The 16,661-nt window shown below is 35.6% G+C and overlaps 1 protein-coding gene across 4 annotated transcripts in view; it reads left to right on the top strand.

The window, feature by feature from the left end:
* The first annotated feature begins 470 nt into the window (after nt 1-470).
* Nucleotides 471-16,661, top strand: part of KCTD3 (potassium channel tetramerization domain containing 3) — a 64,259-nt gene continuing 48,068 nt past the window's right edge. The window contains exons 1-8 of one of the 4 annotated variants that reach the window (XM_037823769.1): nt 471-882; nt 8,883-8,936; nt 9,180-9,225; nt 11,706-11,779; nt 14,099-14,157; nt 14,438-14,518; nt 15,429-15,569; nt 16,026-16,116. In XM_037823769.1, the coding sequence (XP_037679697.1) occupies nt 797-882; nt 8,883-8,936; nt 9,180-9,225; nt 11,706-11,779; nt 14,099-14,157; nt 14,438-14,518; nt 15,429-15,569; nt 16,026-16,116 (632 nt within the window). In that variant the 5' untranslated portion in view covers nt 471-796. Of the gene's footprint in view, nt 883-8,882; nt 8,937-9,179; nt 9,226-11,705; nt 11,780-14,098; nt 14,158-14,365; nt 14,519-15,428; nt 15,570-16,025; nt 16,117-16,661 lie in introns of those variants that run through there. The other 3 variants (XM_037823761.1, XM_037823782.1, XM_037823777.1) reach the window with 3 other exon arrangements.

Below are 16,661 nucleotides of genomic sequence, written 5' to 3'. Positions count from 1 at the left end.
CTACTTAACAAAGTAAAATTGTTTTATGGTAACGAATGTTCTGCAGTAAATGCTGTAAAGTATTAAAATCCTCAACACTTCCTGCATTTGCACTATTTACATTTAGGCATCAACTTCTATTACTTCTAGGACATTTTTACTTTCTCCCAAACCCTCGTGGGGAAGGTGGACAATAAAGATGTTTATTCAGGACGGTTTGTCCAGACTTCCACGCAATCTGGGGATTTAACTCCTGGTGTGTGAAAACCTTAAATGTAAAAGGGAAGAGGGTAGGAGGGCGGAGGAAAAAGAATCCCGTCCGGGCAGGCGGCTTGCCAGGACATTCCCATACCCTCCCTTTGCGCCAGCCTGGCTGGGTTGGGAAGCTCCTCCCCGGCCTTCCCTTTTCCCTCCTCCTTCTCCGCGGTAGCGAAGGGGTGAGCGCTGTGGTATTTTGTCCCGAGCGGTGACCCCTCCTTCCAGGCAGGCTGCGGCCGCGGCGGCCGCTGTTGCGGTGGTTGCGACAGTGGCTGCTGAATACCGAAGTGAGGCCCGACGAGACCCGGCGGCCTTGCAGCCGTGAAAGGTGGAAGCTGGGCCATCCTCCCGCGCAGCAGGAACGAAGGGGAAGAGGCGGACGCGAGAGAAGACCGCTGGGAAGCTGGGGGAGGCTCTGTGCACCTCCCAGCCCTTTGGCCGCCGCCGTCCGGCTAGTCCTGCAGCACCCACCGCCGCCGCCGCCGTCTCGGGCTCCCAGCCCGGGCTCGGCAGTCCGGGCCGGGGAGGGAGGGCGTTGTGTGCGCCCGGAGCCCCGGAGATGGCGGGAGGGCACTGCAGCAGTTTCGCCGCGGCGGCGGCGGCCGGCAGCGGCGAGATCGTCCAGCTGAACGTAGGGGGGACCAGGTGAGTCGGCTGGCGAGGGGCTAGGAGCCGGGATGCTGCGAGCAGCCTTCAGGGGCGACGGGGACCCCATGTTGCGGGAACGAGGGCGAGAGTGGGAGCTGAACCAGATAGGGAACCCTGCAGAGGCCCTCCAGGCGGGAAGAGTGTTGGGCGGATTTGGTGCTGGTGAAGTGTCTGCTCCGGGAAGGGAGAGGCGGAATCGCCTCTTGGAATTAGAAAGAGCGAGGCATGTTTGGCAGAGTTACTGCCTTCTTAGAATGTCTATCTTTGTCCCTCCCCCTTTTTAAGGTATCAGGCAAAGAGGAACGTTATAGAGACTTTCCTTACCCTTAGAGGGTGTTTAAGGATTTTATTTTGTAGACGCCTGGCCTTGTGGTTAAGCTGTTGCAGATGAACCTGCCTCCCTTTCTCTTCGGTCAACAAGATGTTGGTTTGTTTCGACAAGATAGAAGACGGTGTTCCTTTCCACTCCTAGTAAAAGCAGTTTGTAATAACGAAGAATTTCGGTGGAGGGAGTGCAGTATATTTGTAGCACATTATTTTCAGAATTTCTTGGTGCATAGGTTTGAAGGGTCAGTTCAACTTTTAATGCAGTGTGTCCAGAAACTGCAGTTTGTTTTTGAAGAGTTGATTCTGTGAAGCTTTGGGTATTGGCACCATGTGGAGCCCTTAGAAACCGATCCAAAGCTCTTCTCTGTCTATCCTTTCTCTCCTTCTACTCCCTTCCTATGCCTTTTTTTTTTTTTTTAACTTATTGGAGGCGGGGGTGGGGCAGACAATCGTAGTTTTTGTGGATTTGCTATGGCTTATGAGTCACTTCTCTTAGAAAAGGGAGTTTGCTAGCTTGGTAGGAGATGAATGATGACGTGCTCAGGAATATAATAAATTTTGCTGTGCTCGAGATTATGAAGGGTTTTCAATATCTAAGACTTTTAACTAATATTTTTAAAATGCCAAATTGGCAACAATGTGAACCATAGTGATAAAAATGTATGTACTATTTTAATCTTAAAAATTTAGTATCTTTGTAAGTGTATTATTAGACAGTTCAACCCAAGAAACATGAACACTTCATTCTTTCCTTATGCTTTCTTTTCCATCATTCCCCAAAGCAACCCATTTTACTAATTTAAGAAGTTACAATATTATTGCCCTTATTTAGATACCAGTCTGTGGAGATTACGTCTCCTACTGTAAGAAATGGAATTTTCCCTAAAACTACATGAAAATATTGTAGGCCTGGTAACCTGTGGATGCAAAAATGAAATACAAGAGTAGGCCCACAATGTGTGTTAATATTGAAGGATTGCAGGATGGTCATTTAAAATCCTTTCATTTGTTTTAATTGATTGTTGACACTATTCCTTTGCAGGCATTCTAAAGGACATACAATATTATGATAAATATTAAACAGTATTAACATTTATTGTATATAGAAAATAGATGTCTTAATGAATGAACTGGTCTGTTAATGACTGTAGAATTCAGTTTAAATTTCTAAATTGTATAAGGCAGCTGTATTGGAGCAAGAACAGTTTGCTTTATGTTTACATTATTTATGGAACTTCATTTTATCGCGTTCTAATTTTTTTAAATGATGTTAGTTAACAATATAAAACAAGATAAATGTACTTACAGTATTGAACAATTTAGAAGAAAGGTGTAAGTTAGACTGGAATGAAAAATGAACAAAACAAACCAGAATTGCTGGGATAAAGTATTTTTGTAAAGTAAGTAATGATATGTGATGTAGAAAACAGAACATCCAACTCCACCGTATTCCAAGAACATTTTTTTGAGTTGCTTTGAATCTTAGACTCTTGAGCATTTTAGAGCTTGAAGTCATCCATATCTTGTACAAAATACAGGTTAACGCAGTCATTTTAGTCATTATAAGAGAAAACTGATCTGATTTTCACTGAATTTGAGAAATTGCCATGAGGTTAGAACCACCTGTGGCATAGAAATGAAGTCTACTCTGAAGTGATAGAGTAAAACTCAGTAGGAGAGTTTATTACGAGCAAGGAAGCAAATACTATGGTAAGGTCTTATTTTCAAGAGAAGAGAGGTATAAAAATGGACGTACGCAAACTATAGAACTGACCAATTTTTGTGATTTATTTAGCATGAGGTTTTATTTAGGTTTGTTTCATACTCAGTATTTGAAAAAAGAAACTAATGACTGTGAAGAAAACCCAGTATGACTTAATTTGTTCTTTATTATGGTTGAGTATGATTTTAGTCCTCCAGAAAGAGCTGGGACCAGCCCTAGGGGGCTTATGGATTAAGCTTTGGAGTCAGACAGATATAGGTTCAAGTTCCCAGGCATAACCTCTGATTAGCTAGCTGAGCAACCTTGGGCAAATTTTTTTGTGTGTGTATGTGGGGGTAGGGGAGCTGTATGGGGCTTAGTTTCCTAAAATGTAAAATGACAATAATAGTACCAACCTTACAGGTTTGATACAGGAATTTGAAGTAATAAATGTCGAATGCAAAGGTTAGTGGCATTATCAATAGTAATAAGGCAAAATAAATAATTTTAATTAGCTTGTTTCCAAGTTAATTTATTATGAGGCAAGTAGCATGGAGTGTAAGTGTGGATATGCCAATAACTTTAATAATACTTTTGCTGGGACCAGATTGCACATAACACTTTGCTTGGCACACTGTGGGTATGAGTATGAGAGATATTGCAAGGAATAATGTTTATTTGTCAGGTCTAGTTTTGAATGTCCTAGTTTTCATTAATCATGTTTTGGGACTTTTATTTTTTTCTCTGTTTTTTCTCATTTGTTTGGAAAAAAAAAATGATAGGGCTTATGGGTTAAATCCTCTTGTCCCAAAATTCTAGATTATTAATCCCACCCTAAAATGCTGATTATAATTGAAATTGCTAAATTGACTTTAAGCAGACCTATGTAATTATCTGATTTCTTGGAAAATTTGAATTACTTGGAAAGCAATTTGCTGAATAAGCCAGAAACAAGAGTGGTTGCAGTTGATAAGATACCCTTATTTGGGATTAGTCTGATGGCCTTCACAATAGATTGAATCTTTCTTGCATTGGATCCTTTAGTTTACCTTGAATGGATTTGCTTTTATTTATTTAACCAAATCAGTTTCCTGTTACTAGTGATAATCTACTTTTCATTTTTTCTTAGGAGCCTGCTAAGAAACACATTTAGGAGAATTTTCCATATTTTCTTGAATAAACTGTTTGGCTCCTTTCTAACTGAAATTAATGGACCCTGGATTTCTTCTTAAAAGCACTTAGATTGTTCATAAGTAGGAAATTGGTAGTTAATTTCCCTTTATTCTCTGAAGTACCACATATACTAGTTTACATATAAATATGTTTTTTAATAAATGAATTATTTTACTGTCTCTTCTTAGTGAGAAAATACTTTCTTTACAGATTATGAGGTTGTGGATGTGGGGAAGCAAAGGTTATCTTTTAATTTTGATTGGAAAGCAAGTTTTGACAGTAATAAAAATTGCTGTTAGAGACTGAGAATTAGGCTGTAGGTATCAGGCACTTCTTAAGGGAGCAGCACGGTCTCTGTTATTACTGTTACTGAGACTGTACACTACTAAATGGTTTATCAAGTGGGCTGTTCAGTGACGTATTTTGTTAACACTAACTAACTAACTTTGGAAATGTGCTCTCGTGACTATAAAGGTTCACCAATTATACAAAGGAATTGCAGTCTCAGTTTTGTAAGAAACTTTTAACTGATTATAGAATGTGGCTTTGGTTATTGCACCTCAGTTTCAACAAAAATTTATTGAGTATATGCTAGGTGCCAAGCACAGTGCTTGGGGGCACAGGTTGTCTCTTTTATTTTTAAACATAATATTTTTCATAACATGGATTCCTGAAAATGAATCTGATAGATGAAGGTACAGGTGTTTAAGGAATAGTCCTTTTATCAGGAGATATAAAATATTATGAGTTGAGTGAAGTAAGTCAGACACAAAAGGACATATTGTATGATCTCACTTATATGAAATAATTATAATATGTAAACTCTTGGACATGAAATCTAGAATATAGTTTACCAGGTAATGGAAGGAGGCTAGAGAATGTTGGGAGCAGTTGCTTAATTTGTGCAGAAAGTTTAACTCGGTTGAACTTAAGCATTTGGAAACGGATAAAGATGACAGTAGCACAATATTGAAAGTAAAATAAGTAGTGCTGAAAAAAAAAATGTCAGTGTTACCTCATGAATCAAGATTCTCTGGTAGACTTGCAAGGTATTTGGGTCTGGGAATGGCATCATCTCTGAGAGAGGAGTAGGATTTGGGTAAGCTTTCTTCTGTAATCCACTACTGTTTGATATTCCACTTGGAAGATGAGAAGGTGAAATGGAATGAATTTTGAGGTTTGACAGTCTGGGTTGAACAAAAAGCAAGCGATTTCCATTTTTTCTGTTAATTCCAGGCTGCCAATTGAGATGATAGCAGGCAATAGAGAGGTGATATATTATTTATTTATTCAGGCTGGGGAACATCCCTAGACCATATTGTCTGAGGTGTGACTGTGTTTCCCAGTGGTAGCATAGGGCAGCCAGTGCCGTTATTTATAATCAGTCGCTGTTCTAGTTTGCTAATGCTGCAGAATGCAAAACACCAGAGATGGATAGGCTTTTATAAAATGGGGGTTTATTTAACTACACAGTTACAGTCTTAAGGCCACAAAACGTCCAAGGTAACACATCAGTAATCGGGTACCTTCACTGGAGATGGCCAATGGCGTCCGGAAAACCTCTGTTAGCTGGGAAGGCACATGGCTGGTGTCTGCTGCAAAGTTCTGGTTTCAAAATGGCTTTGTCCCGGGATGTTCCTCTCTAGCAAGCTTGCTCCTCTTAAAAACGTCACTCATAGCTGCACTCCGTTCAGTCTCTTTGAGTCAGCATGTTTTATATGGCTCCACTGATCAAGGCCCACCCTGAATGGGTGGGATCACACCTCCATGGGAGTATCCCACCAAAGTCATCTACAGTTGGGTGGGGCGTATCTCCAAATCCAAACATTCCAACTTAATCCCCACTATTATATCTGCCCCATAAGATTGCATCAAAGAATATGGCTTTTTCTGGGGGACATAATACATTCAAACCGGCACAGTCGCCTTTTTAGTTAAAAATGAAAGATAAAAATAAGTTTAGAGATGTATAATGCTACAAAATGGATATAGAATGAAAGTAGAGGTCTGTGAGGCTCTTATATATGAGGACACGTAAGGATGAAGGCAGAGAGTAAAAATACATATGTAGTTCAGTATGATGTCTTAAAATGAAAATATTCAGAAAACAAGGGCTGGACTGGATGAGCCCTATATTATGTTTTTTTAATCATGTGAGTTTTCATCAGTTGTTTATTGTTCCAGTCTGTTACATTATAAAGAGTATAATACTGAGTAAAGATCCCCCCAAAATTTGTGGTAACCAGCTGGTTAGATCAAATGGCAGTTAACCTCAGAACAATGTGTTTGAATGAATAAATGAATACAATAGTTGCAAATAGCCCAAGATACATGTAAACAAATGGTTAAGTGCATAGTCTGTAATGGAATTACTCCAAGACCTCAAGAAGAGTTTGTGTAGGATATAATATTTGGAAAAACCATGAAAGACAAGTAAAACTTCTAGTATCTAGAAAGATGCATGGTGAAATTGTTGATGGATGGTGAAACTGTTGAACTGTAATTCAGTAGCCTTGATTCTTGAAGATGATTATATAACTACAGTGTAACTGTGAAAACCTTGTGACTGACACTCCCCTTATCTAGTGTATAGACAGATGAGTAAGAAAATAAAGAAAATAAAGACGGTTGCTGCAAAGGAGAGGCTAGGCCTCCCTATAATTGTGCCTAAGAGCCTCCTCCCGAATGCCTCTTTGTTGCTCAGATGTGGCCCTCTCTCTCTACCTAAGCCAATTTGAAAGGTGAAATCACTGCCCTTCCCCCTACATGGGATCAGACACCCAGGGAAGTGAATCTCCCTGGCAACGTGGAATATGACTCCCGGGGAGGAAGGTAGACCTGGCATCGTGGGACGGAGAACATCTTCTTGACCAAAAGGGGGATGTGAAAGGAAATGAAATAAGCTTCAGTAGCAGAGAGATTCCAAAAGGAGCCAAGAGGTCACTCTGGTGAGCACTCTTATGCACAATATAGACAACCCTTTTTAGGTTCTAAAGAATTGGGGTAGCTGGTGGTGGATACCTGAAACTATCAAACTACAACCCAGAACCCATGAATCTCGAAGACAATTGTATAAAAATGTAGCTTATGAGGGGTGACAATGGGATTGGGAAAGCCACAAGGACCACACTCCACTTTGTCTAGTTTATGGATGGATGAGTAGAAAAATAGGGGAAGGAAACAAACAAACAAACTGACAAAGGTACCCAGTGTTCTTTTTTGCTTCAATTGCTCTTTTTCACTTTAATTATTATTCTTATTATTTTTGTGTGTGTGCTAATGAAGGTGTCAGGGATTGATTTAGGTGATGAATGTACAACTATGTAGTGGTACTGTGAACAATCGAATGTACGATTTGTTTTGTATGACTGCTTGGTATGTGAATATATCTCAATAAAATGAAGATAAAAAAATAAAATAAATAGTAGGGAAGGATAAGGGATATAAGATGTTTTGGGTGTTCTTTTTTATTTTTATTTTTATTATTTATTTATTTTGGAGTAATAAAATGTACAAAAATTGATTGTGATGAATGCACAGCTATATTATGATACTGTGAACCATTGATTGTACACTTTGGGTGATTATCTGGTTATGTGAATTGTTATGGTTTGCTAAAGCTGCCATCATGCAAAATACCAGAAATGGATGGGCTTTTATATAGGGGATTTATTAGGTTACAAATTTATAGTTCTAAGGCCATAAAAGTATCCAAACTAAGGCATCAATAAGAGAATACATCCTTCACTGAAGAAAGGAACACCTCTGGCAGCTGGGAAGGCACATGGCTGGCATCTTCTGGTCCTTTGCTCCTGGATTTGGGTTCAAAATGGCTTTTCCAAAATGTCTCTGGGCTTCTGTCTCTCTTACCTTCTCTCTTTTAGCTCCTGTGCATCCTTGCTTGTTCTAGGGTGTTTCTCTCTAAGTGTCTGAAGGTCCTCTCTTAGATTCTCCAGGGCAAACTCTGGGCTTCATCTCCTAGCTTCTCATCTCCAGATGTCTTTCTGTCTCCCATCTCCAAGTGTCTGTGTCTGTGTCGGCCCGTGAGCTCTCCTAAGGACTCCAGTAAACTAATCAAGACCGACCTTGAATGGATGGAGTCACACCTCCATGGAAATAATCTAATCAAAAAGTCTCTCCCTCTATTGGGTGTGTTACATCTCCATGGAAACAACCTAATCAAAAGATCCCACCCACAATAGGTCTGCCCCAGCAAGATTGCATTAAAGAACATTGTCTTTCCTGGGGTGCATAAAGTTTCAAACTGGCACATGAATATATATCTCAATAAAACTGTATTTTAAAAAAAAGAAAAGAAAGATGGATGAGACTTGGCTTATTGGACATGAGGAGGGCCATCCGTCTGGGATAAAGTCACTGAAATGGTAATGAATGTATGTTGTTTGGAGATATTAGGAAGTACTGTCTTACTAGAGGAAAAAAATAAGTTTCTTTTTGAAGAGATGAAATGGGACTTGATGATAATCTTGCATGTTATGCTGTGAAGTTTTAGGTTTGGTGTGATGGGCTAATTCTGATTCTTCAGGAGATTGGCATGATGGAACGTAGTGTTTTAGGAAACATTTCATGGAAGTGAATTGTTTGATTTTTGTTTAGGGCTTCTTGGATAATCCTAATTGAAAGTAGAAATATTTAAAAATATTAAAATTAATATAATTGAAATAAATAATCTGTGAAACAGCTTGTAAATCTTTAGCATATTAAAGCAAATTAACTAACATTGAAATTTTAAATCATGTCCTCATTTATAATACCAGACAATTTTCAATTGCAGATTTAGTACTTCAAGACAAACTCTTATGTGGATTCCAGATTCTTTTTTTTCCAGGTATTTCATATCATTCTTTACTACCACTTTAATACATTTGATTATTTACCAAATTAATAAAAATTTCCTTTTCAGTTAAATTAAGATTTTGTGTGTGTGTGTAAAAATGTTAACATTTTTAAAATAGATTTTTTTTTTAATTTGGGTACAGGATGGCTTAGTTGTAGTGGCTTTGACGTTTGGTAAAGAATTTATTCATATTCAGTTTTTAAAAACTAACAAACTTATTGTTAATGATTCTAGTTTACTGAGTGGAAGAATTTCAACACTTCGCGATGAAACTGGTGCTGTGAGTATAATAATGTTGATATATATTTCTAAATTAGATCAATGCTTATAATGCTTGGTCCTTATTACTTAGTGACTCTGACTCTAAGAAAATAGATAAGCTAACCATTAAATGAAAATGACATATATACTTAAAATTTTTATTTTTTGTTATGTATAGAGTGCTTCTATAAAAATTATGAAAGATTATCCTAAACAGAGAATATTGCATATAGCAATTTAAATATTTAAATTAGTTAGAGAGATTGTAGGGTTAGAACTCACTTTGTGAATAAAGGAAATCATATTTCTTTTAATCAATAATTGAAAGTTTAACAGTATACAGGTGAATGTAAATACTAAAATATTTTGATAATAAGTTAGAATGGTAAAATGTTGCAAATTAATAAAACTCTACAATTTTTGATTTAGGAGAATGTCTTGGTTTATCAGGGCCACTATGACAGATACCACACAATATGGCTTAAGCAACAGGAATTTATTGCCTCAAGGTTTGGAGGCTAGAAGTCCAAAATCAAAGTCTTGACAGGCCAAGCTTTCTCCTGGAGTCAGTAGCATTCTGGTGCTGGCTTGCTACAATTCTTGGGGTTCCTTGGCTTGCATCCTACCTCTGTCAAACAATGATTTGTCTCCTTTATCTCCTGTGAAATTTCCTTTGCTTATAAATATTTCACTCATATGAATTAAGGCCCAGCCTGATTCAATTTTACCTCATCCAAATAGGATCTTTGAAGGATAGGTAAGGACTTGAGCATGTGTTTTGTGAGGAACATAACTCAGTCTTCAACAGAATAATCTAATGAATTTGAACAGCAGCAGAGGAATGTGGGAAGTTAAGAACTATAAAGTTTCAGTGCAAAAAGAATAGATTCATGCATTTAAAAAGCAATTACAATTTGCACAGCAACATGTAAAGTAAATAACTAATGTTAATGGTAGTGTCAACTCACAAAAGCACAGGGACTTTCTGTCTGAAGACAGCAAAGCTACCAGCGGTGTTTATTTGCTGTGGTCAAATTTGTGGATGAAATAGGGCAGCAAAAAAAGGTATGCTCATATGACATTATAAAAAAGACATCAGTAATAAGATTGCCATAAATCTGTATTATTTTTTCTACTTCAGATGGCTCTAGTTAAAACAAAAGCAAGGATTTATGAAGCTGGAAGGACCTTTATTCCTTACATGGACACAATTAATCTAACATAGAGTTGTCATTCCCCTGCCTGATTACCTTACGTAAGCTTTAAAAGGTGTTCAGTTAAATAGTTAGAGCTTTTGTAATTGATTCCAAATAGTGTTGGTAAGCATTCCTCTAAAACGTTACCAATTGTGCATTTCACTAGGAATTATGCGTTTTTATATATAATCATTTTAAGGGGAAAATCAGATTCAGTTTATATCATATTCACATTTAGTACTTTTTTCTTTTTTTCAGTAACACACCATTCTTGACATTTTTTAATTGGCCTTGCTAAAATAGTCGTGTTTATGAATGTTATTATCAATTGTCTCAAATGTCTTGGTTTTCAGTGAAACTGTTATTTGGTTGAAAAAAAGAACAGTGTATTTAATATAATTAAATATAAAGTAAACTTGCTGTGGTAACTGACTGGAATACTTTAGCTCATTTGAAAGTGATCCTTTCTTTAAAAAAAAATTAGAAGTGCACTTTGAAATACTGACTTTGATTCTCTCATTTGAATAAAGATGCCACTTTTTAAATAGCTATTGTTTTTGATTTCCAAACACTTTTTAAAAATGTTTTTAGCATTTTAGTTTCTCATGTATTCTGTGGTGATATGTATTTGTTATTTTAGTAAAAATGTTTCTTGTTGTCACTCCTTCCCAAGCCCTTGAAGAAAATTGAGATACTGAGATATAAAATGACTCTAGAAGGTTCATGATAAATTGTTTACCCATTTGTGTTCTAGAAATAATATTCTTTTCCAGTTTTGACAGCAGGGTGAAGTATTTACTTTTCTTGATTACCCTGTATGCATTAAAAATATATTGTTGTATTAGTGATGCACATATGAGTCACAAATTAGGTAAGTCACAATCATTGTCATCAATAATTAGTGATTTGACAATATAAGAAAGTATTATTTATGCATAATATTTTGAAAGTATTTATTAGATTCTGAAATATAATTCAGATAAAATTTTCCCTCAGATTTCACTTTTAAATTACCAAAGTTATCAATAAATAGAAATGAGAAAGCTGACTTATTAGATACCACTTTTACTATGTATTAAAATATCAAATATTTTAATAATTGCTTTTCAGGGGAAAAAGTACATATTAAATGCATATGGTTATAAGCTACATTCCAATTTTAGAACATTAAAATATAAGAGTGTGGAATCAAGGAAATAGAGTATATAAATAATTCAGTCTCTATTCTCTAAGTTAGTGTTATAGATAGTAAAGGTAGAAGTTTAATTTGTAATATGAAAATAAAACAATTCTTCATTTACAGATATTTATTGATAGAGATCCAGCAGCATTTGCACCCATTTTAAATTTTCTTCGGACAAAAGAACTAGACTTAAGGTAAGAGATGCATCCTTTTAAAGTAAATTCTTCTTGGTAGGTATGTATTTTTTGGTATATTTTATAAAAAGTGTTTTTCCAATTTTATTTTTACTTAGTTTCTTCAAAATAAAACCCTCAGAGATACAGGCCATCTCTTCCCTCCAAACTGCTCCAACCAATACTAACCAGTTTCCCTGCCTTTATTTTTGCATTCTTCCGATACATTTTCCACATTGTAGCTAGGGTTATCCGCAAAAAAATATAAATCTGATCAGGTTTCTGCTTAGCTTAAACCCTTATTTAATGCATCACTGGACTAATGACTAAGGATTCTGGACTTTATCTTGTTCTTAAGAGACTCCATAATCTTGCCTCTACTTAATTTCTCTTGTTTTAATACTTCAGCACTTTCCAGTCTCAGTTTAAACCAGTTTCCTCAGTATTCTTTTCTGTGTTCACCTAATATGCGTAGCCATATTTCCCCATACTGCTACTGTTGCAGCATTCATTATACTTATTAATTTTTTATTGGTCTATCTTCCCACTAGACCTTAAGCTCCAAAAGGGCAAGAACTGTTTACCGTATATCCCCACAATCTAGCGTTGTGCTTGATGCATAATAGGGGCTCAATACATGTTTGTTTTCTTTTGTTTTGTTCTGCTTTGTTTTATGATATATGCATGACCATTTAAACTCTTTCTTTGTCATTTTAAATTATAATCTGGATTCCTACCAGGAAGCTACAATCTAATTTGTATTTTATTGTTTTTATTTCATATATTCTTGGTGAATCTATTAATATTTTTTTAGATATAATTTAAAAAAATATAGTTGTTTATTTGGGCTGGTGCTTTATAATATTACATCATTTTTTACTTGCATTCGTTGGAATGTAAGCTCCTTGAGGGCAAAGATTTTTGATCTGTTGTGTTCCCTGCTGTATTCCTAGGGCTAAAACAGTTTATATAGTAGATGCTCAATAGATATTTATTGAATGAATGAATTTGTTGGGCTTTTTGTTTGTTTGTATTTTGGCCTGATATTGTGTGGAGGCAGAAGCTACGTTACTAATTACACCACTTATTTTTTGTGTAAAATTATTTTGACCCTTATTAATTGATTAAGGAAGTCTAAATTTACTTCTAGTCAGTATACTTGCGACTAATCTACAACTAGATAAGCCATAAAAGGCAAAATTAGTTTAAATGTTTGTATTTACTACTTTTCTTACAAATGGCTGCCTTTTTTCACTTAAGGTCTAGGAAATTTTTCATTTAAATACACACACACACACTGTTTTCTAATTCTGTTCTTTGCACCAAACTCTTGTATTGCTCTTAACACCCTGTATTATATGTATATGCTAGCCTGTTCTTCCCAGTCAAGAATTATTCCTTTCTGTCCTAAGTCAACTCGTAATTCTCTAGTACTGCTGTACTGTTTATACAAATGGTTTCTAAATAGAATAGGAAAGTTGTAACCGATCTTTGGTTTAACTAGTCACAACCAATTCCACAAATATAATCGACTTGATATCACAATTGTATCTGTTTATTAGGCCCAGGGAATATTTTTAAAGTAAGGAGGATTATAACTAAAACCTAAAATGAATCAATAGTATTGTAAGCTCTCATGCTTCCATTCTTTCTACCTTTTTTTTTTTTTTTCCCTTTTTTCTTACCCATACCACTAGGTGATAATATCATCTTCATTTGGATTTACATAATCCTTCCTAAGGCTGGCCTTTTTTTTCCTACTTTCTGTGTCACTTCTAATTTTGGTTTCTGATGGAAAGAGAGGCATTTATCTGAATTTATTGGTTCAGCAAATATTTACTATATAACTATATGCAAACATTGTGCTAGGTATTGGAGAAGGTATACAGAAATAGATCAGAAGTAGATTATACTTGCTAGGAGTTTATAGACATTTGGGGAGGTTAAAATATGTACAGAAATAATGACAAAAGGATACAAGCATAATGCCATGAAAGAATTATTTCCACCCTACCTATTGTTTGTCTTGCCAGATACTTGATAACTTTCTTGTACTAACCCTGTATAAGCCATGATCTCTCATTTAGTCACCCAATTCATCTGTAGATGAATGGTTTTTAAGTAGATAAGAACATGTTTTTGCTTTCCTACAGTTAGACTTTTTAAATGATTAAAGTATATTAGAAATAAAAGGTAATAGGGAATTAAAAAGTAAAAGCCTTATGACTTGTTCACATTAAGAATGTAGTACTTTTTTCCTTCTGCTTCAGATGATAATCCAAGTTGCTGGTGTTAGACAATTTAAGTAATTTTGTTTTTTGTGTGTGTGTTTTTTTTTAGGGGAGTGAGTATTAATGTTCTCAGGCATGAAGCAGAATTTTATGGAATTACTCCGTTAGGTATGTGTTCTCCTGATAAAATATGTGTTTATGATTTGATTCTTTGTGCACTAAAGCTGCCCAAATGAAATGTTTTATACCAGATCTTAATTTTTGATGGAATAGTTCAGTGCTTAGTTTGTTGTGGATTTTCATAGTAAAAGGATGTTGTCAGCTTTGAGTTAACTTATTATCATTTTCCTTTTCTTTCCTTATCCTCTTTAACTAGAGAAAATAAAAATGGAGTACTGTTTTTCTGTTTGCATGTACTCTTGACAAGTTTGCTTTGAAATGTTTTTAGTAAGAAGGCTTCTATTATGTGAAGAATTGGAGCGTTCATCTTGTGGAAGTGTCCTTTTTCACGGTTACTTGCCTCCACCAGGTATCTTTGCTTTATTTTATTTATTGTTTTAAAATTCTTTTTATCACTAACTAAGTACAGACTTACACATACGAAGAACTATTCCTTGATTATTGAGTTTGTGTTTTACATGTTTACGAGTAATGTGAGAAGTTTAATATTAGCAAATTGTTGCATTATATGTTAGAGCAGGATCTTGGGAAACTTTTTCTGTAAAGGACCATACAGGCCATAAGGCGTCTATGGCATCTGCATCACTCTGCCATCGACACTGCATAAATGAATGGGCATGACTGTGTCCAATAATACTTTATGTAAAAAATCTGGTTTTGGCCATGGACAATAGTTTGCCAGCCCCTTTGTTAGAGTATTGGTTGTTAGACTTATTTTTGAAAAGGGCAGATGAGGCTCAAGTCATCTCAGCTCCACTTGAGTTAATTAGAAGAGTTCTGCCTTTAAGTGTGTTCTGTTGGGCTTCTGAATGGGGTTTCATTTAAAAAGAAAGGCTCACCTGCCAAATAAAAGAAGTTTGAAAATATGGAAAGATTCAGCTCTGTAGCACTGAAATTAGTTACTAGCGCATAGCACATAGTAACTGTACCATACATGTAAATACTGGCTAAAAGGCAGAATGGATTAATGAAAGATTGATTTCAGTGAATTACAGTTAGGTAAAATGGAGCATGATATGATAAATCTTTATCTATTTATTGTCATAAATAGTATGATAAATACCAGAAATCTATTGAAAAAAATTTTCATTTGGTTGTTTTTATGGTAATTAAATTATTTGCAATTAGTTGCTATATTGGTAGTTTTTTCCAGCTTATAATGAAATCTACCTTTTTATATTTCATTGTTACAATTTGAAATTTTTTATTTTGAATAGATGAACTTAGAAACACATTTGTCTTCTTCTCCCCTTTTATAGGCATTCCTAATCGTAAAATAAACAACACAGTGAGATCCTCTGCTGATTCTAGAAATGGACTGAATTCTACAGAAAGTGAAGCCCGGGGAAATGGTACCCAGCCTGCTCTCTCTGGTACTGGAGAAGAGACTGTTAGGCTAGGTAAGCAAAGAATACATAAATAGAAAAGAAAAATACATATGTTTCTACTTCTGGGTAATAGAGTAATTATTTTTAAGATATGATTTTTGCTTATCTCTTTCAATCTATATCATTTATATCTTGAAAAGTCTCATTTAACATGTAATTTTTATTTAAAATAAATGTGATCTTTCTTTTGTTTGCTTTGAATCTTTAGCACAGGTATTGGCAAACTTTTTTTAAAAAGGACCGGATAGTAAATATTTTAGGCTTGTGAGTCATTCGGTCTTTGTCACAACTACTCAACTCAGCCTTTGTATCAGGAAAACAGCCATGGACCATATATAAACAAATGAGCATGGCTGTATTCCAATGAACCTTGTATACCAAAATAAGCAGGTGACTGGAATTGGCCTGTGCGCTATAGTTTGCTGATCCCTGCTTTAGAAAATAAAATAATTCTTCTAAAATCAACAGGATTTCCTGTGGACCCACAAAAGGTGCTAATAGTAGCTGGTCATCACAACTGGATTGTCGCTGCATATGCCCATTTTGCTGTGTGTTACAGGTACTGTATAATTGATAATGGTTTGCGTTTTATTTTGGGAGGGTTAGTTTTTAATAATTCTAATTTTGTATTTTTCTTTTAGTCATCATTTTTCCCCCTGCATATTTTACCTACTTCTGTATCTCCTGATTAGATTTAGTTTGCTTTTATTTTCACAGTTAAATTGGCGAATATTGGTGTTAGCCATAATATGTCTTAAATATTTCCCAGGCAGTTTCAACTGTGATGAAACTGAGATGTCTTGATGTTATCCTTATTGCTTGTATCTAAATTATAAATCATTAAACTTGTATTAAATGACTGTAGACAGGGTTATTAAAATGAGCCCCATGACTTTCTATCTAAAATTACTCAGCCTTTGGTGCTCTTGAGTAGGGGAAATGAGACTACATTGGTCATTACTACATCCTTGTAAATGAGATAGTGAAGTAGAAGATTTGTGAGCTGAAGTGGTGTAGTTTAATAATGTGTGAGACGTATACAGAAATAGTTTAGTTTACTAATTCTTGAATTTTCAGAGACTGAAAGGGAATGAATGGTATAGA

This window comes from Choloepus didactylus, chromosome 2 (genome assembly GCF_015220235.1).
Source record: "Choloepus didactylus isolate mChoDid1 chromosome 2, mChoDid1.pri, whole genome shotgun sequence".
In the NCBI taxonomy this organism is placed as follows: Eukaryota; Metazoa; Chordata; class Mammalia; order Pilosa; family Megalonychidae; genus Choloepus; species Choloepus didactylus.
This window is presented reverse-complemented; position numbering and strand designations above follow the sequence as displayed.